At 44.7% G+C, this 21,049-nt stretch overlaps 1 protein-coding gene across 1 annotated transcript in view; it reads left to right on the top strand.

Annotated features, from left to right (window-relative positions):
• The first annotated feature begins 1,473 nt into the window (after nucleotides 1-1,473).
• LRP12 (LDL receptor related protein 12) overlaps nucleotides 1,474-21,049 on the top strand; it is a 41,869-nt gene continuing 22,293 nt past the window's right edge. The window contains exons 1-2 of the mRNA XM_075270264.1: nucleotides 1,474-1,587; nucleotides 5,375-5,455. Coding sequence (XP_075126365.1) covers nucleotides 5,386-5,455 — 70 coding nt within the window. The 5' untranslated portion in view covers nucleotides 1,474-1,587; nucleotides 5,375-5,385. The remainder of the gene's footprint in view (nucleotides 1,588-5,374; nucleotides 5,456-21,049) is intronic.

The raw sequence follows: 21,049 nt of genomic DNA on the forward strand, positions 1-21,049 counted from the left end.
ATTACATCTACACTACTGTGCTCTGTCAATCGTAGCAGGGAGGCAAGGAAGGAGTGACGGACCGGGCACTAAAAAGCTTGTAGAGACTTATCCCCTATCCACAGGCTTAGTGTCTGATCGCTGGGTGGCCAATTGCCAAATCACTAGAGATGAGCGAGTACCGATCCGAACAGCACGCTCGCATAGAAATGAATGGACGTAGCTGGCACGCGGGGGGTTAAGTGGCCGCCCGCCGTCAAAGCGGAAGTACCAGGTGCATCCATTCATTTCTATGGAGCGTACTGTTCGGATCGGCGGATCCGAACAGTACTCGCTCGTCTCTACAAATCACCCTTGTGAATGGAGGACCACAACCGGCACTCTATTCACTGATATGGCTGTCAGGACTGTATTCTCGGAAGCCACCGAAGCCTTATAGAATTGAGTGGAATGATAGTCACACTGACATTCCATTTACAAGGAGGTTTTAGGGGGACATTCGGTCCCATTCCTCCCTGTTCATTGGGAACCCGACATCCATGACATCTGTGTGCCGTCCATGCTTCCGTGGCCCCATTCATTCAATGGCGGTCATACTTCTAGGCTTCGGGCCTAGGGCAGAGCCAACTGCGCATGCAGTAAGTAAGCGGCCATTTTCTTGTGTCCGGTGGGCATGCGCAGTCGGCTCTGCCCAAGGCCTAGAAGTTTGACCGCCAGCGCCGGAAGAAGACGCATGAAGAGGCCGTTCCTGAAGAAGATGGAGGCGTCGCTGGAGAGTTCTCTCGCAGCATTGGCGATGTCCCCAGTGCTGTCTGAGTACTGGGGACCGCCCCCAGTGCTGCGAGAGAACTCAACGAAAACCGACATTTCTATTGAATGGCGGCGCGGAGAAGACATCTAAAGGTAGGAGAAGAATAGCCTTTCTTAAGGCTATTCCTACGTGTTAGTGAGAGAAAATGTGAATTTAATGATAGGATCCCTTTAACAAACTCCTCCACCAATACCAGCTCCTTTCTGGGGGCCCTGGGTGCGGGACCTGCAGTGGTCACATGGTATAAAGAGAATGGAAGATATTGTATTAATATTATCCCAATGTTACATATTCAGGTTTGTGGAACATCTATGACAGAAAAAGTAGGAACTTATCCAAAGTGGGTCATGCACAAGGACTAGAGATGAGCTATATGTGTGTATAATACTCTCTATACTATATATATATATTATACACACACACCATGTTGCACATAGACCCACCACACAATGGAGTGCCCCTCACACCCGCCCTGTGCTGCCCCCCTGACCTCCCGGCTTCACTACAGTAACCTTCCCTCATTAGCTTTGTGTTTTCTATAGCCCCCCATAATTCTGCTGCCGGCCAATCACAGCTCTCCTTTCATCTTCTACCGTGCTGAATTTCTATAAGCCGTCCTCTACGATTGGTGGATCGCGTGCCTCCCGGTCATTGGTCGTGAGTGGGCAGATGGGCGGAGCCAGTCACAGCAGGGAAGTGTTTTCGCAGGGCGAGTGTGTATCGCTCCCAGCATCCGGTCTATACACCGTGCTCATCCGTTACCGAGCGGCGGACCGACCGCGGAATACGGCTGGGAGGTGAGTGCTGTGCTGCGGGAGGAGCTCACTGACACTGACCGGACACGTCCATGGCTCTGGCTTCTATAGAGGACCCTATTGTTCCCCAGTGTGCGGCACATCTACATAGAACCCCATTGTATTCTCCTATACAGCTATAGACATAGAACCCATTATATGCTGTGCTCAGCCACATACATAGAACCCCATTGTATGGTGCTACAAGCTAATACACACAACCCCATTGTCCCCCTTCTACCTGTATACATAGATCCCTATTGTCCCCTCCCCCATATACCCATATGTATATACATACAACTCCACTGGCCCATTCCCTATTATGTGTATACATGGAACCCTATTGTCCCCTGTATACCATTATCTGTATACATAGAACCCCATTGTCCCCTTTGTTTATATATGGAACCCCATTGTCCTATTATCTATATACATAGAACCCCATTGTCCCCCTTGTACCTGTATACATAGATCCCTATTGTCCCCTCCCCCATATACCCATATGTATATACATACAACTCCACTGGCCCATTCCCCATTATGTGTATACATGGAACCCTATTGTCCCCTGTATACCATTATCTATATACATAGAACCCCACTGTCATATTATGTGAATACATAGAACCCCATTGTCCTATTACCTGTATACATAGAACTCCATTGTTGCCCCCTTTGTATGTAGACACATAGAACCCCATTCTTGCCCCCTTTGTATGTATACACATAGAACCCCTATATCCACCCTATACCATTGAGCTTCTCCTTGCTCTAGTGCAGGGGTAGGGAACCTTTGGCTCTCCAGCTGCTGTGAAACTACAACTCCCAGCATGCTCCATTCACTTCCATGGGAGTTCCCAGAACAGCAGAGCCAGCATGCATGCTGGGAGTTGTAGTTTTGCAACAGCTGAAGAGCCGTATGTTCCCTACCCCTGCTCTAGTGTCACCTTGTATTTCCCAATTTCCTATTTATCTATGTAAAACTCTATGCTCTGAGTTATTCTTCAGTGTCTCCCCAGGGGTTCGGGGGTTGTCTGGGGCTCCTGATGATGCTAACAAAGCACACATGCTACCGATTAATTTCAGAAAGACCCGTGTCAGTACTTGTGGGGAGGGGGAGTCACAGTGCCAGCTAGCCAGACAGTCTACCACCCTGCACTTCTTCGTTGCCCCAGGTCAGAGAAGCCCTTGACTCCCCTAACATGGACACTCCATTAATGGCAAATCCTTGTGGCCGCTTCAACAGATTTCATTCAGCCGGAGGGGATTGCACTATTACCAGTGACTATGGGCTTATATTAGTCTATTGCTATTTAGGGCCAGACGTAGGCTTGTGTGGGTGCTCCATTGTTGCCATAATATGTTGACCTTTCTGTGTGTTATTGGATGCATTGGCAGGGTAAGTCTATTCTATAAATCCGAGGTTAATTTACCTGCTCAACTGCACAAAGATTTTACATCCCATGCGTGTCAATGGAGTTTCCATAACTCTGCTCACATACTATGGAAAACTTCTTCCCTACTATGGAAAAATACATTCAGCAGGTATCGGTACTATGTTTCCTGGTTGTTGTGTATTCTGTATGTAGCAGCCGTGGGATTAGGTGGTGCGGATCTGCAGCATATCCGTGCCGTTCACGTTATCAGAGGGCTATGTCAGGAGGATTTCCAGAGTCATTGCCCATTGGCTTCCAGACCAAAAGGACAGTCTTGGTTTCTGTGGGTTGCATGGTGACCTATAGATGCATGACATGCGTAGTCCAATTGTATTCCGCGAATGCAATGTGAATGCACGCTAAGAGTAAGTTCATATATACAGCCAAGTCTCTGTCCAGAGCCTCTGGCACAGAATCCATTGGAAATCCCAGCTGAAGAAGTCCTACAACACCCGCTGCACCAGCAATGTCTAAGGGGCCATTCACACGGAGTAAAATGGTGAGGGATTTGGTGTGGAATTTCAGCGCTGAAAAAAAAGCCTCCCATTGATTTCAGTGGGTCCCTAGCAGAAAAAGGAACCCATTGAAGTTAATGGGAGGCTTTTTTTTTCAGCGCTGAAATTCCACACCAAATTCCCCACCATTTTCCTCCATGTGAATGTCCCCTTAAAAAAAAAAAGTTGTCCGGCAACCCTAGATATACCCCAAAGTCATGGGGTTCCTCAATATCTGTTGCTGTCATTAGACGGACCGTTTTTGCAGACCTTTGATGATCCAGAACACCATCACACGCCATGATGTCAGTATGGACGGGCTGTGAATGCCAGGCATCACAATGCCATGTGCGCCCCCTATGATGTTGGTCACGTGGTCATCCCATAACAGTCTAGAGAAAGGCGACCTGCCTGGTAACATGGTGGCATTTCATCCAGCAGTTGGATCCCTGCCGATCGGATTGATGTCATAAAGTATCGTGTCGCTATGCCGTCAATGTCTGGAGGCAACTGACTTCCTAATAGTGGAAACCCCTTTATTAAAGTTATGGGGGTATCAGTTCTCCGATTATACGACATAAACTAGTAAATAGGGCAGAACTGTTCACTGTTTGTTACAAACTTGTTTATGGCCGTCCTATGTATACCCAGTGTATTGTGCCGTCTATATGTGTCTTATACTGTTGGTGCCCATTTGTATTCCATACTGTGCTGCCCTATAAACAATACATCCAGCTGTTCTTACATACGGTACATGCCATTTTGTTATTTTTGCCTTTTATACCATCTACATTGTGGTCCCCTGTGCCCAGTGGTGCTGTATAGGAGAATATTACCTGCTCAGTCATGCTGCTCAATATCGTGGCGGTGCTAGAAGGCTAATGATGCTTCAGGCGCATTCACACAGCCATAGAGCCAAAAAGAACTGGATCAGACCTTGTCATATCAAATTAATAAAGCCTTTCCCAAATAAGAATAAGGTGCTACTAAACCAAACCTGCAATATCATTCTTCCCTACAGTCCTATACAGTACAGTGAGATTATTTTATTCTGAATTTAAGTAGAATTATTAGTTACTCGACCATTGAGATCTTTGCACATCAGATGGTCGTATAAAAGTACGCACAACTTGATAGAAAAGAACTTCCCGATAGTCCTGAAGGCTGTGGACACCAGGATAAACACTTGGGGTATCCATAATCTCTACATTCAACTCCCAAAGAGCAATATCTTTAAGTGCAATAGGTTTTACTTGAAAATTTTGAGACGTTTGTCATCCTCAGCCTATGTGTATTTCCATACGTAGCAAGCTGCAGAACGCCGTTCACTGGCAAATCTGGTAGTCTGAGGTTTCCAGTTCCTCTGTGTCTTCGTCTGAATAACCAGATCAATGATGAAGATTTGTTAAGGGTAGGAGAAAGCGGGGCTGGAGACGGAGCAGTCAGCCAAACATCTCCTAGGTTTGCTAAGGAACGGCGTTCCGCAGCTTGCTATGTATTAGAGTGCATGCAAGCTACAGAACCCAAACGCTCCAGAGTTGGTAATAAAAACCTATTACTAATATGGTGTCTTCAGTCTCACTACTCCACTGCCATTGCTTTCCATGTCCTCTTCTTGGTCTTCGGACTAGTTTCAGAGTTGAATCTTCTTAGCACTTGTGGTTGGCAGGTCCACAGACAGTACTGGCATATCTTGTGACCACGTATGGTATCTCTGACCACAGTACTACTTCAGGCTGGACTTTCACAACACTGATGGGAACAGTTTTGTTTTTGTTTCTAAAACTTCCTTTTTTACGGATCTTCTATTTAGCGGTCGGCGTGTGATGTGTGACTGTGTCTTTCTTTCTTCTCCGACAGGCACATTTGTCATGGGACTGGGTGAGCAGTCTCTACAAGGATGGGTGTCCTGGCTCCTGCTTTGTCTGCTCCGGATGGCTGGTGAGTACGGAGTCTGCATGGTTACCTGCTGTGTGCATTCATTTACTAAACTCTAGTGTTGTCCCCTGTACCCAAACAGGACCCCTTTATTATACAGTATGTGATCAGTGCATGTGTGAACCCTTGGAACGTCTCTTACCATGAGAAGGAAGTAGTTGGAGACTTTGTGGCTCCTGTAGGTTTGACTGGACACTGCCATCTTAATCCATGCCCTGGACTGGTTTTGCAAACCCATTAAAGTTGTTTTTGTTGCTTCCTTGTTTTGTTCGGTCAGTCTCCTACATTAATGCTAAACCACACTGCAATAAGCGATGTGGTTGATGGAAGCTCCACATAGATTCCTCTCTAAAAATCCACAGTACCAAATGTTCATTGCCCCTGTGTGTCCCTTCTAGGTGCCCAGTGCCAGTCATGGACCAAGTGCACATAGGTTGGCAGATGATATTGGTGATAGTTCTCGATTTCATTTGTTCAATCATTGTCTAAAATCGAAAATTCAGATGATATTTGTTACCTTCTGCCCCCTGGCACAGGTGCGACATGGCTTTGGTGGCGTCTTGTTTTTGGCAAATTTTATTCACAGTTTTTGTGTAATTTCCTTAAAGCAACCTTCTGGTGCACAATAGATTTATGGTGTCAAGGAGCATTTTGTTATGAGTAACACAACTATACTCTCCCGCTCCTGGCTCCGACGTTACAGAGCGATGGCTCCCGGTTTCCTCGCCGGTCTGTGTTGCCGCTACTTCACCATGCGGTCGGTGACTCACCGGCCATAGTATTTGGCGGAGATCAGTAACACAGACTGTGAGGGAAAACTGGGTTCGCCTCTGTGCAGCAGAGGAGGGAGGAAGGGTGAGAATATTTGTTTTGTTACGACCATCCCTGCCATCGGGGAACGTTAACTTTCTCTAGGAAACTATCCTAATCTTTCTGGAGCGGTTTCCTCATTTCCAGTCCTGCACCAGCTTCTCTGACTACTCTGTCCGCACTAAGTTTTGGTAGTCCGAGACTCTCTCCATTTTATCATCATTGGTCCAAGAGCCTGTATAGAATAAAATGGTCCCTGCACTTGGATGGGCCGGCACTGATCATGAGTGTCTCGGGCTACTAAAGCACAGTGGGCGTAAGTTATTCTAAAGCTGAACCTATATATTGGGTTTTCCTTGCCCATGAAAATACTGTGAACGTCTTTTCGCAATGGCCAAAGGTAGACAGCCTGCCAAAAGACGATCGACTGAAAACGTCAATGTCTGGGATGGCTTTTGGATGATGAGCCGAATTGATCATTTTGGCTACTTTGTTGTTTTGTTTTGTTTTTTTGTCTTTTTAACAACTAAACGTCACATCTGATCCAGCAGTTCAATGAATCCCATCATCGATGTGGTGGCTGTACAGCATTTCTTATGGCCGTCTGTAGAATCCATAGTAGTGATTGGAGCACCGGTTACACAAGCGCGCTGGAGCTTCATTCACAAGGACGATACAGGACCCAGCTGTAGGATCTGACACTGATCCCCTATCTTCAGGTTACAGTATGAGTCTCTAATCCCTTTAAGGCTTTTGTACTAGATGCCAGTCCTGCCCCATTGACTGGGTCTAGCTCCATTCTCCATACATTGCCAGCCTGTATATTTTACTCCTATGCCCCTGGGGGTCTTGCGTTCCTTTTGCGTAAGGCAATGGTGTGACTATACTCTGAAGACATCTGAATATGAGGAGATGAGACTTCTGTATGTGGGAAACCACAGACTGCACGAAATGTCTGCTGCAAGTTACGACACATGGTAGAGTGCCACATGTAGGGCTCAGGAGTGTGAACAGCGGGGAACGGGGCTGCAGACGTGTAATATCATGTTCAGCATTTTAGTGTGGGAAACGTGTGCTGAAAGAAAGCTCTTGGCATTCGTCCAGACATCTACGTATACGTCAAGAGACTCTCCTGGTATGCAAACAGAACAATGCAGGAAGCCCTCTACTTTTACCAAGTGGGTAATCCCCAATGGGGTTGAACTTGGGGGTTTTGGAGGTTTACTAAATCAGCGTCATTCCTATGTGTGAGCCGCCACTTACCCCTTTGTACGGGTTGTCTGGGTGAGACGTCCTGTTCACACTACTTGATAGCCATCCTGTTTTTAGTATATTACATTATTCGTTTATCGCCCTTAAATGAAACCAAAATCTGTAAAAACAGCCGCCTAGATTGATGGCGTTCTTCTGGTTCTATGCGCCAGCCTTTGTAATGGTATACTTTAGTCACAACACTTTCCCAGGATGTGAATGGCGCCGACATAACAGAACCTATTCCCCTTCAGTTTCTCTGAGACAGTCCCTTTAAGGAATTGGTTATGGGGCTGTGCGGGACCATGTGCTTTCTATTACCATATTAGTGGAAGGAATGCGTCTGTCTTGGACCACATCATCCGTACAATGTAAAGCGCCATTCGATTGTGTTCTCACTGTTGTTCCTGGCTGGCGAGTTCTGGAAGTTTATTGGTGTTTCCCAGCAGAGTTCACACGCCGTTCACACATGACGCTGTACAGTGAGGATTGTCAGGGCTTCTCCCTGTATTTCCCATAACTCCACGGCTGGAATTTCTGATGATCTGTGTTTCTTCCATACTTACTAATGCTGATCCTTCTGGATGTCTGCAGGAAACAGCGCGAGTAGGATTCCCATGGTTAATGTGTGGGTTTTTTCCCTGCTGTAAACTACTACCATATTGATGTGCACAGACTGTACGGAATGTGTTTTTTTGTAATACCTAGAGCAAGCTGCAATATCACTGTAAAATTATCCCCGTAGCTATATAATATATACAATAAAAAATATCTATCTACTAGCCTCTGTCCGCGACTTCGTCTGCGGGTTGTTGGTGTCGATCATCCGCTTATATTCCGTTGATGGTTTGTCTGCTCCGGCATTTCGGCAGCTCTCAAGCTGTCTTGCTGATGAACTTGTTCCTCACACCGTGCCTGTGATTGTTCCGGCAGCTCCCTGGGACGTCCTGTAATGAGTGTGTTGTTGGCATAGATGATCCGCGTGCTCCGGCGTTTTGCTAGCTGTCAAGCTGGCCTGCTGCTGAACTCGTTGTGCCCGTGATTGTTCTGGCATCTGAGCAGCTCGAGACGCCATATAATGTTGTTGGCGTCGATGATCCCTCCCTTAGCTCCGCTTGAGGAGAAGTCTTTGACTTCTGGCTACCTTCGTTGTTTGCGACAAATTAGATTTTCTTTTTCCAGGCATGTTTAAAATTGGCAAACTGCCAATTTGGATTAAAGGTGTTTGCCCATGTCAGTTTGTCAGCACTGCCTGGAGCAGATCAGATAATATGCAAATACATGTACACAATCCACTGAGGGTTAGCGGGTGTTTACACAGAGATAACAGCCCTGGTTGAGATAAGCGGCTGCAAGAGCAGTGTAATATAGTATGTGAACATAAATTCATAACTGTCGTGAAGCCATGTCATTTATTGGGATAAAAAGTAGCCTATGTGTTAATCGAGGTTACAAACTACCTATGTGCCAGATTTCATTCAAATCTATTCAGCCGTTTTTGCGTGATTGAGGAACAAACATCCAAACACACAAACGTTCCCATTTATAGTAATATCATGGTGTCTATGATAATGATGTGTATAATAGACCCCATGGTAGTACTTAAGGGATATGGATATGCACTCCCTGTGCCTCCATGGGCCCACTAAGTCATCCATGTGCTATTTTACTATGGACGCATAGATGTTCCCGTGTATGTAGTCTAAGGCTAGAATAGAAAAACATAGGGCAGCTCCTATCCTGCAATGTGTCATTGGAAAAGAAGAGGTCAGAAGCCCCCATAGGGGTAAGGGCAACCTAGGAGGCACACAGAGTGTCATCCGAGTGCATTAGTCCATTCCTCCCCCCAGACATCACACTTGTGCTTGGGACCTTGATCCCAGATTACTATATCACTGAAGGCACTCGGATGTCATTCCCCCTCCCACCTCCTTGGACGGCACACTTTGTCGTGTGCATGGGACTTACTGTATATACTCGTATAAGCCGAGGCCCCTAATTTTACCTCAAAAAAACTGGGAAAACTTATTGACTCGAGTATAAGCCTGGGGGGGGGGGGGGGGGATGCAGCAGCTACTGGAAAATATCAAAAATTAAAATGGTTGGAGGAGAGGGAGGGGGTGTTTTGGTTGTCTGTCTGCCCCTTCCCTGAGCTTGAGGACTGGGTTTTTTCCCCCACTTGGAATTCAGCCTGTCTGAATATAGGGTATCTGCAGTGCTCCTATTAACCCCTTCCCGATGGAACATGAGCCCTGCAGATCCCCTATATTCAGTAGACCGGGCACTGTCAGACACAGGGAGACCTAATGTGTATGTGTTTTATAGTAATTTTCTACTTTTGTGTCTATTCTAGGAAAAGGAGGGATTTTTAAGTCTATTTTTTATTTTTTTTTAAAGCTTTTTTTTTTTTCACTATTTTATGGGAGATTCTACACATTGATATTGCTGCTGGTCATAGACCTCCCCTCCCCCCCCCACAAAGAAATTTTTTTTTTTTTTTTTTTTGCTGACTCGAGTATAAGCCGAGGGGGGCTTTTTCAGCACAAAAACTGTGCTGAAAAATTCGCCTTATACTTGAGTATATACGGTAGGTCTTGGAGGACATTGGTTATCTCTTGACGGTTGCAGCTATTAAAGGGGTATTCCAAACCACCTGGGGGGGGGGCGGCTAAAATTAAAAAAAAAAAAAAAGGTATCTTGGATAGTCTTTATCTTGGCAACTCCGTTTTATGACACGCAGAGGAACTACATAGAACATGCTGACCGTGGGCTACTTGTGAAAAACTTAGCCAGCCTGCTGACAATGTGACCTAACGCTGGCCTTGGTAGAAAAAAAATGAGCTGACAGAGCTTTGTCCCACACTGTATATACGTTTACAGTCTTGTAGAAGTTTTTTGTAGAACAGATTTGTTAATTTTGTCGTCTTCCTAGAACAAGACGCCTTGGCATTCCTGGTGTCCTGCAGACAGAGCAGCGGTGGAGAGCTTCTTCTCTAGTAGGTTGCCTAACAGCTAGAGCGAGGTTTGTAAGAAGGAATGCAGATACTTCTGGAGCGCGCGGAGAATTCTTTATAGATTTCCAGATCAAAGCAAATAGTGGGGAATATTAAGGGCGTGATTGTTGTGAATTTTTCTTTTCCATAGTTGACATTTAATATTTCTTTTGACAAACGTAGTAGAACAGAAGCACAGTCGGGTCCTCTTATTTTTCCCCGATTTGCGCTGGCATTAGATTTGTTTCTCCTCTCGTGTATTAGGCTTCTTTACTACCTTCGGTTCCTATACAAATGATTGTCTCATTTGGAAATCCATTTTTCTCCCTGCCTCCCGGCATGCCGTTTTTTAAGAAGGCTTATTATTTCACGAGCGATTTACAGCAAACTGATCAATGCGTGAAAAGTTACATCCCTGCAATAGGACGGCAGACGGAGCGAACGGAATAAATTGTGATGCTGCAGGGACCATTACACACCACGTCCGGGATCCGCGGCCGCCTTGTTCTCCTGTTACCAGGACAATTGACTGCTTTCTTTCTTACTGTTCAAACCTCGAGGCGTCCGATTTGTGTAAGGTGATAAGAAATGTTACCGAGTACGCACTTCACTTGTAAGAAAATGACGCGTCTAAAGATTTGGACCAGGAAGTAGTAATTTACTTTCCTGGTCCCGGGGATTGTTTATGATGGAACACAGGGGTTCCTGGACCAAGTTCTGCACCTGACTTCTATGGGGGTTGGCTTTACTATATTGTCAGGCCTTATAGTGAATGTAGACGGGAGGGGGTGGCAGAGCAACCCAATGGTTGAACACTGCTTTGGATCAACTGACCCCGGGGTTGTTAATGGTGCTGGAACCCCCACGCCTGTCATAAGTGATTCCACCAGGACTGGTTATGTAAGCTACTACTACTTGGAGTTTAAGGCTGGATTCACACTTGCATAGGAGACTCTGCCCCGGAATCTGCTTAAAATTGGCGGAGAAAAGTCCTACAAGGAGGCCTTTTCTCCCTGTCGGTTTCAGTAGAAAACCAGCCAAAACCTGGAAGACCCCATTATAGTCTGTTTCCACGTGTTAACCGCTTTGTAAAGGAAACCTATCATTAAAACTCAATCCCTACCTTTAGATGTCTTCTCCAGGCCGCCGTTCCGTATAAATCCCGATTTTCGTCGGTATGCAAATGAGTTCTCTCTCAGCACTGGGGGCGTCCCCAGTGCTGCGAGAACACTCTCCAGCGCCGCTTCCATCTTCTTCAGCAATGGGATCTCTTTGCGTCTTCTTCTGGCGCTGGTTTCAAACTTCTAGGCCTCGGGCAAAGCCAACTGTGCATGCCCACCAGCCATAAGAAAATGGCCGCTTACACAGTGTTGTAAGCGGCCATTTTCTTGTGGCCGGTGGGCTGCCCGAGGCCTAGAAGTTTGAAGCCAGCGCCGGAGAGAGGCCGTTCCTGAAGAAGATGGAGGCGGTGCTGGGGAGTTTTCTCGCAGCATTGGGGACGCCCCCAGTGCTGCTTTAGCGCTGGGACCCGCCCCCAGTGCTGCGAGAGAACTCATTTGCATAACGACAAACTGGGATTTATACCGAACGGCGGCGCAGAGAAGACATCTAAGGGTGAATTCACACTGAGTAAACGCTAGCTTATTTTGTAAAGTAAAATTACACTTGTAAATTTTGCTATCCCATTGACTTCAATGACATTTTACAGGCGTATTTTTACAGGCGTATTTTTTACAGGCGTATTTTTACACTTGTAAAAAAATATCATTGAAGTCAATGGGATAGCAAAATTTACAAGTGTAATTTTACTCTACAAAATAAGCTAGCGTTTACTCAGTGTGAATGCACCCTAAAGGTAGGAGATGAATAGCCTTTCTTAAGGCTATTCCTACGAGTTAGGGACAAAAAAAATTGAGTTTTAACGATAGGATCCCTTTAAGCAGACAGGGTCTCCATGCGAACCTGAAGTATGGAAAACCAAATGGTAGCGCGAGCCTAGCCTAAGTTTTGTGTGTAAGGGGAGCTGATGCACCTGGTACTTCCGCTTTGACGCCGGCCGCTTAACCCCCCCGCGTGCTGGCTACGTCCATTCATATCTATGCGAGCGTGCTTTTTGGATCGGCTGATCCGAACAGTACTCGCTCATCTCTATTATTGGACTCTTTTCTAGCAAGTAAGAAGGTTTAATTGAAGGCACAAATGGCTTTATAACAGGGCGATTTGGGACATTAAACCCCAGGGCTATAAGGACCCAAATCAACCTTACAGCTGCTCTTTAGGGCTAGTTCACACGGGGACATGGACGCTGATTTTGACAGCTGATTTCGCAGCCAAATCAGCCTCCATAAAATGTAGCCCTATGTGAATTGCTAGCTTTTTTTTTTCTTCTAGCTTTTTTTATTGCTAGCTTTTTTTGCTAGCAGAAAAAGAAGCGACATGACCTTTCTTCAGGCGTTTAACGCCTGAAAAAATGAATTGGAGTCTATGGGGTGCTGAAAAAACCGCTAGCGGTTTTTGGTCGCTTATTTTTGCAGCTGTTTTGGCAAAAACAGCGACTGAAACAGCTAGCGGTTTTTTATCATGTACTTTATTGTAGTGCAAAAAAAAAAAAAAGCTTAAAAAAAACAGCGACCGAAAAAGCGTCAAAAACAGGTTCAATGCAAAAAAAGTGTCAAAAAAAGGCGACTGTGAAAAATCAGTGACAAAATCAGCTAGGCTTTTTTCACGTGTGAATTAAGCCTTAAATAATCTTGAAATCTTGCAATCTTCATGTTGACCACTGAGCCTCATTGGTTGTCGCTTCCTGTTCTGTAGAGATCACTTCTCATCAATTATCTCCTTGTCATCGCAGGCACGATACAATGAAACGTAATATTGCTTCTCACTGCTCCTAAGTGTGACAGTGATTCTCTAGCGTAGAAATATCCTTCAGACCCTGGGCCGTGCGTTTCAAGCCAGTCATTACTCATTGATGTTGCTAGAAATCATGTGTGTGAATACACCTTTACTTTAGCAGCCAGATATCATCAAACTGTGCCTTGCGGTTTCCCAAGAAGGCAGATTCATTTCAGACTTATCAGAGGAATGCACGAGTGGGTTTGACACATTTGACCTAGATTTCTTATTTTCGGACGTTGCTTTTCATTTTGTGCAGATGAAGCATCAGGGGATCAGTGCAGATAACCGGCTTCTGATGATCACAGGATATTTTTCAGCATATATTGAAATTTTGCTGGAACACAAAGCACCAGTTGCAGGAATTTCCCAGAATTACAATAACCTGACTGCTTTGTTCCGAAAACAGCACCTCGCCTGTTCAAGTTTCGGTAATTTTTGTCAGCCCCTTTTTAAGTGTTTGTCTAAATTTAAGCTTGACAGTGTCCAGTGGTTTTCAGCTACTGCTAGTATTTGTTCAGGAATACAGAGACCATTAAGAGACGAGCAAGCTCGGATACATCCCAATGCGTTTCTGTGGTCCTGTTCCTCTCCCCTTTTGGGTCCTATACGCTTCACAAGGGCCATTTGGATTACTTGCTCTTAAATCTTTCCCCTGGCCTTCCAGTGTCGTCCATGATTTCCTTTTTGTACAACCCCCTCTTACCGGATGGACTTACCTCAGCTTTGGTGCGACCATGGAGTAGGCTTGGCCTTTTCCGTGTCGCTGACTTAATAGACCCGCTGATGTTGGAGTTCAGGCCCTTTGAGTATTTTGTGTCAGAACTGCATCTACCCGCCACTGAATGGTTGCATTACCAGCAGATTGTCCATTTTGTTTTTACCCAGTTCGGCTCTCTGAAGGTGTCCCCACCGACTGTCTTTGAAAAACGATGTTGTGCGGGCACCTCTACTGCAGGCCTTATCTCTGGCATTTATGGTATCCTCTCCTCCTCTGGACGGCAGGGCCCCATATCGCATAAATATATGGAGAAGTGGTCTGGGGCCTTGACCAGGCAGATCTCCCCGAACCAATGGCAAATTATCTGGTCCCGTGCAGCTAAATCCTCCACCTGTGTTACGTTCCGGGAGACTCAGTACAAGCTACTTATGCACTGGTACTATACCCCAGCCTTGCTCCACTCCCTTATCCCTAACATCTCTTCCCAGTGTTGGCGATGCCGGGCCGGAGTGGGTACCCTGTATCACATTTTTTGGGACTGTCCAGGGATCTGTCCTTTCTGGCTGGAGGTCAAGTCCCTTACGGACGCTCTATTTATTCAAGGTGTCCCTTTAGACCCCCTCATCTATCTCCTCAATCTCCCCCCTGCTCATCTGGGTAAGCACACCTCTAAATTGTTTCTTTATCTCTGTACCGTAGCCAAAACTCTCATCGCTCTCCGATGGAAGAGTGCCTCTCCAGCCTCTGGATCTGATCTTGTAGCCCGAGTTAATGATGTCCGTAGCATGGAGAACTTGACGGCCACACTTTACCATACTGTTGAGGTGTTCCAGCTATATGGTCATCTTGGGACGCATACTGTATTTTGAATGGTCTATGACTCCTTCCCCTAGCCCTCCTCCCCCACCCCCTCATTTCCACGCTCAGGTTTTTGTGATGTATATACATTCCTAGTCTACTTGATGCATTGCTTCACATTCATGTTCTTTTTGTTTTAAACTCTTGTGTTGTATTTTACAAAAATCCTTTCAATGAAAATTACAGTTAAAAAAAAAAAAAAAAGACTGGCAAGCTTTATTTATTCATTTAATTTTTTTTCACCATTTTAAACTTTTCAAACTGGTCACTAACTTTTTAGATCACTTGTAATGCACTTTATTTAATTAAAAAAAAAATCCTTAAAACCTCAAAAATTTTTGCCACTAGATGTCTCCCTTCTTGCTAACTTGTTATTCACTCCATGTTACTAGGGAAATTCTGTCTTTAGAAACCAACAGACTCGAGTCACAGAGTGAAGGGGGGATGGGTAGATCTCTCGTCACAGGTTTTAACATGACTTTTCCTGCCTGTAGACTGCACAGAGAGGAATCTGCATCTTGTCACACAGTGTTTAAGAAGAGTCTATGTACGACGGACCAGATGCTTATGTTATTGCTGATGGGATGTTGCGTTAGGTTCGTACAAGTGTTTGGGTCTGCTTGGGGACCCGAAAAACAGTAACCCTATCCGCTTAAAAAGTGGTTACCTGCTATTGACTATCATAGGGTCTCACCTTGCTTGCCAGACTTTTCTCTCCGCCTATTTTAATCTGAATAGGGAACTGAGTCGCAGAATGCTAGTGTGAACCTAGCGTTAGTTATGGACTACAAGCAGCTCTAGCTCTATTTTATCTATGTCTATATCATAACCTGGATTTGGAGTCCTGGATCTCCATCATTATGGTCTCTTGGGCTTTTCTCAGTTACAGTCCTATGAAAAAGTTTGGGCACCCCTATTAATCTTAATCATTTTTAGTTCTAAATATTTTGGTATTTGCAACAGCCATTTCAGTTTGATATATCTAATAACTGATGGACACAATAATATTTCAGGATTGAAATGAGGTTTATTGTACTAACAGAAAATGTGCAATATGCATTAAACCAAAATTTGACCGGTGCAAAAGTATGGGCACCTCAACAGAAAAGTGACATTAATATTTAGTAGATCCTCCTTTTGCAAAGATAACAGCCTCTAGTCGCTTCCTGTAGCTTTTAATCAGTTCCTGGATCCTGGATAAAGGTATTTTGGACAAACAATTCAAGTTCAGTTAAGTTAGATGGTCGCCGAGCATGGACAGCCCGCTTCAAATCATCCCACAGATGTTCAATGATATTCAGGTCTGGGGACTGGGATGGCCATTCCAGAACATTGTAATTGTTCCTCTGCATGAATGCCTGAGGATTTGGAGCGGTGTTTTGGATCATTGTCTTGCTGAAATATCCATCCCCGGCGTAACTTCAACTTCGTCACTGATTCTTGAACATTATTCTCAAGAATCTGCTGATACTGAGTGGAATCCATGCGACTCTCAACTTTAACAAGATTCCCGATGCCGGCATTGGCCACACAGCCCCAAAGCATGATGGAACCTCCACCAAATTTTACAGTGGGTAGCATGTGTTTTTCTTGGAATGTTGTTTCTTTTTGGACGCCATGCATAACACCTTTTTTTATATCCAAACAACTCAATTTTTGTTTCCAAAATGAAGCTGCCTTGTCCAAATGTGCTTTTTCATACCTCAGGCAACTCTATTTGTGGCGTACGTGCAGAAACGACTTCTTTCTCATCACTCTTCCATACAGCTTCTATTTGTGCAAAGTGCGCTGTATAGTTGACCGATGCACAGTGACACCATCTGCAGCAAGATGATGCTGCAGCTCTTTGGAGATGGTCTGTGGATTGTCCTTGACTGTTCTCACCATTCTTCTTCTCTGCCTTTCTGATATTTTTCTTGGCCTGCCACTTCTGGACTTAACAAGAACTGTCCCTGTGCTCTTCCATTTCCTTACTATGTTCCTCACAGTGGAAACTGACAGGTTAAATCTCTGAGACAACGTTTTGTATCCTTCCCCTGAACAACTATGTTGAACAATCTTTGTTTTCAGATCATTTGAGAGTTGTTTTGAGTAGCCCATGATGCCACTCTTCAGAGGAGATTCAAATAGGAGATCAACTTGCAATTGGCCACCTTAAATACCTTTTCTTATGATTGGATACATCTGGCTATGAAGTTCAAGTTCACTGAGGTTACAAAACCAATTTTGTGCTTCAGTAAGTCAGTAAAAAGTAGTTAGGGGAATTCAAATCAATAAAATGATAAGGGTGCCCATACTTTTGCACCGGTCAAATTTTGGTTTAATGCATATTGCACATTTTCTGTTAGTACAATAAACCTCATTTCAATCCTGAAATATTTCTGTGTCCATCAGTTATTAGATATATCAAACTGAAATGGCTGTTGCAAACACCAAAATATTTAGAACAAAAAATGATTAAGATTAATAGGGGTGCCCAAACTTTTTCATAGGACTGTATTTCTGTATTTCATAGGACAGTTACTTCTGGCAGAATTACATGTATAGTAACCAGTAGTAGTTATAATAGATAGGGAAGGGACAGACTGCTCTGTATTGTACACACCCTGCCTCGGAGAGAAATGCAAAATTTGTTGCAGACATAATGGGGCTATTAGCAGCAGGAAACCATGTATACAGCCAGAAAACAGACCCGGCAGATATCAACTCTTGATGAAAACTTGCATTCCCTTTAAGGCTTTGTTTTCCCGTGTGAAAACCAGGAAGGCCTTTGTCTTGTAGTTGTGCTTCCATATGTAGTCATGGAAATCTGGTGAAGAATGGTCTCTGCATCAGAGGTCTGCGATTGTCTCAAGGTATATTGGTGTACTACCAGGCTCTTGTCTTACCCCTATGTATACATGCTGTACCTGATATCTTGTGATTTCTAGCTTTAGACATATTTAGGGTAAAATCCGCCGAGGGCATTTTCCGATGGCCTCCGGGGATTGGACGTGAAAGCTGAGCTGCTGTGTACTCGCAGGCTGTAAGACAAGCAGAGGCCTGTGTATTGACACGCACTCTCATTAAGCGGACTTCATTCAAGATGTACTCCCAGATAGCCAAACAATCCCCTTGTTTTTGTTCTGCTCTCCGACCCCTGACAACCGCCATGGAGGTAGCTTTAATTTTGTATTGTTATTCACTCCACGATCCGAGGACAATGACTGAATGTATTACATCCAAATGTCAAGTTATTTCGTGCGTGCATGATGTGCCCTCGCGGTCTCTGTACTATTTAATGTTTGGGGATTTTTTTTTATTTTTTTTTGCATATTTACCTATTTTTAGCTTTTGTTTTAAACTATTCGACATTGTTTGTTACAGTATACATCTCCATCTTGTTCCTCTTTTATCCTCTTTGGAAATTTTAACTTTGGTAAAGGAATATGCAAAAAAAAAAAAAAAAAAATCTCCTTAAAGGAAAACTCCCTCTAGAACTCCTAGCAGAGGTGCGACTTGAAGTTCCAGGCCCCAATGCAGAATCTTTAGGCCTCTATCTACCTTGTGCCATTTAGAGTAATGCTATATTTTTTATTTTTGTAGCAGAGAGACTTTTTGGGATTCCGTCATGGTGCAGGGCATGGTAGCGACTTCTACCTCTGCTCCCTCTGTATTTACGCCCCTGTTTAGGGTTCGCGTGGTCTGTTAGACTCTACACATCGTAAGGTGACCTGCAAAGGCAGTTTGTCCAAAAAGACACAGTACCCCTACTGGCCCATGTCTATGACTTATCACTAGTATACACCTGTCTCTGACATCATGATCGCATGGGCTAGGTGCTTACAGTCTTAGGGCTCATGTACATGACCGTGTACGAAACGCCGGCCGTGATTTAACAGCATGGGCGCACACAGATGTCATCAGGGGACTTCCGCAGCCTCATCCATTGGGGCCAGCGAGCGCATCTGCAAAAATGGACAAGAATAGGACTTGTCCAAAGTTTTGCAGCATGGTCTGTCAGCCTGCACATGGATCTGTGTTAGACAGTGTTGTGTGCACAGACCTATAACAATGAAGGGTCAGTGTGCTATCTGGTGGGACCCAGAAGCTTCATCGGACCCTTGAAACATTACCCCCAGTTATTTCCTCCTATCAGCACCTACTTTATGGTTTTCAGCCTATTTCACTTCTACATCATCTGGTCTGGCCGAGGAGATGGTGCAGGTGTCTCTTATTTTTAGGCTTTAGTCAGCCGTAAACAAGTTATTGTGACTATTGCGGTTTGTTATTGTTACACTTGTGTGACTCTACTGTAACATTACCTCCTGTCATTACACTATTGTGATACCGGCTTATACTTACTGCTGGTCTGTCGATGGCAAACCTAATCCTTGAATATGGAGGCTGACACATGGTGCACCAGTCTGTGCTTGTGTGTTGGTGCACAGGCTCTAGATCTCTGTACTATTGAGTCGCAGACACTTGTGCTCCGCACTGTGTATCAAAGGGCTAGAGAATCAGAAAAAGCGGAGTGCCAGATCCATCCGGTGTGGGGCACTTACAGCACTTTTTGGGATTTTGTTTCTTTCCTCCACCCGGATCCCAACCATTGTCTCTTCGACTATGGAAAGGGCACAGTCGGGAGTTATTTTGCTCTGATGCTATCCTAAAAATATTTGGCTTAATACATTTTCCTAATATTCTATCTTCTCCATAGATATTAAACAAGAGGTCACCAACTTCCGTGTGAAGGGTCTTAAATTGGAACCTTGATATGACATAAAAGAAGTTGTTCCTATGTTGACTAGCGGGACACGTATGATATCTGGTGTGTTTGCTGGGTGGATTTGTAGGGCTTCTCCAGTTATCGTATGTAATTGTCCTTTGGCCTATAACATCTGTTGACGCTGTAAATCACAACATTGGTGAAGTAGATGTCTCGTATTTTCTAAGATGTGTGGAACATATAATATTAGATGAATTGGACAAATGTAACATCATGGGCGAAGAATAAAACAAAAGTACTTGTGTACTAAATGGTAAAATGTTGGGTCGAACTGCCTCATATATATGGGACTGTTGGTAGACGTGGAACTTAAAGGGGTTGTCCAAGCCAATTTTTTTTAAAATTGGGCTGGGGAAGGTGAAAGAGAAAAAAAAAAAAAAAAAACATACTCTGGTGTCTCCCAACACGTCCGGTCCTACAGCTCCATTGTTCTTTTTTCTGGTGGAAGTCCCCGCTTCACACCACCGCTGAGGCCAATTGGTGGAAGGGACATGGAGAATCACAGCCGCCAAGGACTTCTGGCAAAAAAAGACAACAGAGAAGCCGGACCGGACTGCGCTGGGAGGACACCAGAGCATCAGGGACAGGGGAGTATAGTTTTTTTGTTTTGAACTAGGGGGCAGAGGAAGGCAACCAAAATTATTAAAGAGGTTGTTCAGGATTTGGAGCAACCCGTGAAGCAGCTGTAGTGAATAAAAAAACTCTCTTGTCCACAACTCTAGGTTGTCCACTTCTTTGTTCCCATTCTATCTTGTGTTGGGCTTGCAGTGCCGAAAGCCGTGAGGCAAGTGATCGCTGAGGCCACCGGTTGGTCTGGGCAACTACACGATACTCATTGCTTTCGGCACGCAATGGAAAGGTGACTGAGTGCGGACAACACATCACTGGAGACTGGAATTTTTTATTTTTTTTTCACGCCCACCTTGACCACCCCACGGACAGCCCCTTTTCGTAAGGCTCGGAACCTACCTCTACGGGGGCAACCTAACTACGATGACGTGAAATTATATATATAATACTTTTAACAAAGACTTGCAAAATTTAATAACCCCCCCCACAAGTTCTGGGTACTAGATTTATGCCAATGGGACGTTGATCCCGAGATTCATTTGGATATTTAGTGTCCCTTGTTTGGGAAGTTTCCATCCACCACCCAGTTGTTTCTTTGCCTTCCTCTGGATCCACACAGTAGGATTTTGCGTTATACTCTATAAAATTAGTTGAATTCTAATTTCTTGCTCTAGAATTTACTGTGACCAAAGAGTTGTTCGCACGACAGAGTTCGGGACCGCAACCTTGGT

The sequence above is a fragment of the Leptodactylus fuscus genome, chromosome 4, assembly GCF_031893055.1.
Source record: "Leptodactylus fuscus isolate aLepFus1 chromosome 4, aLepFus1.hap2, whole genome shotgun sequence".
In the NCBI taxonomy this organism is placed as follows: domain Eukaryota; kingdom Metazoa; phylum Chordata; class Amphibia; order Anura; family Leptodactylidae; genus Leptodactylus; species Leptodactylus fuscus.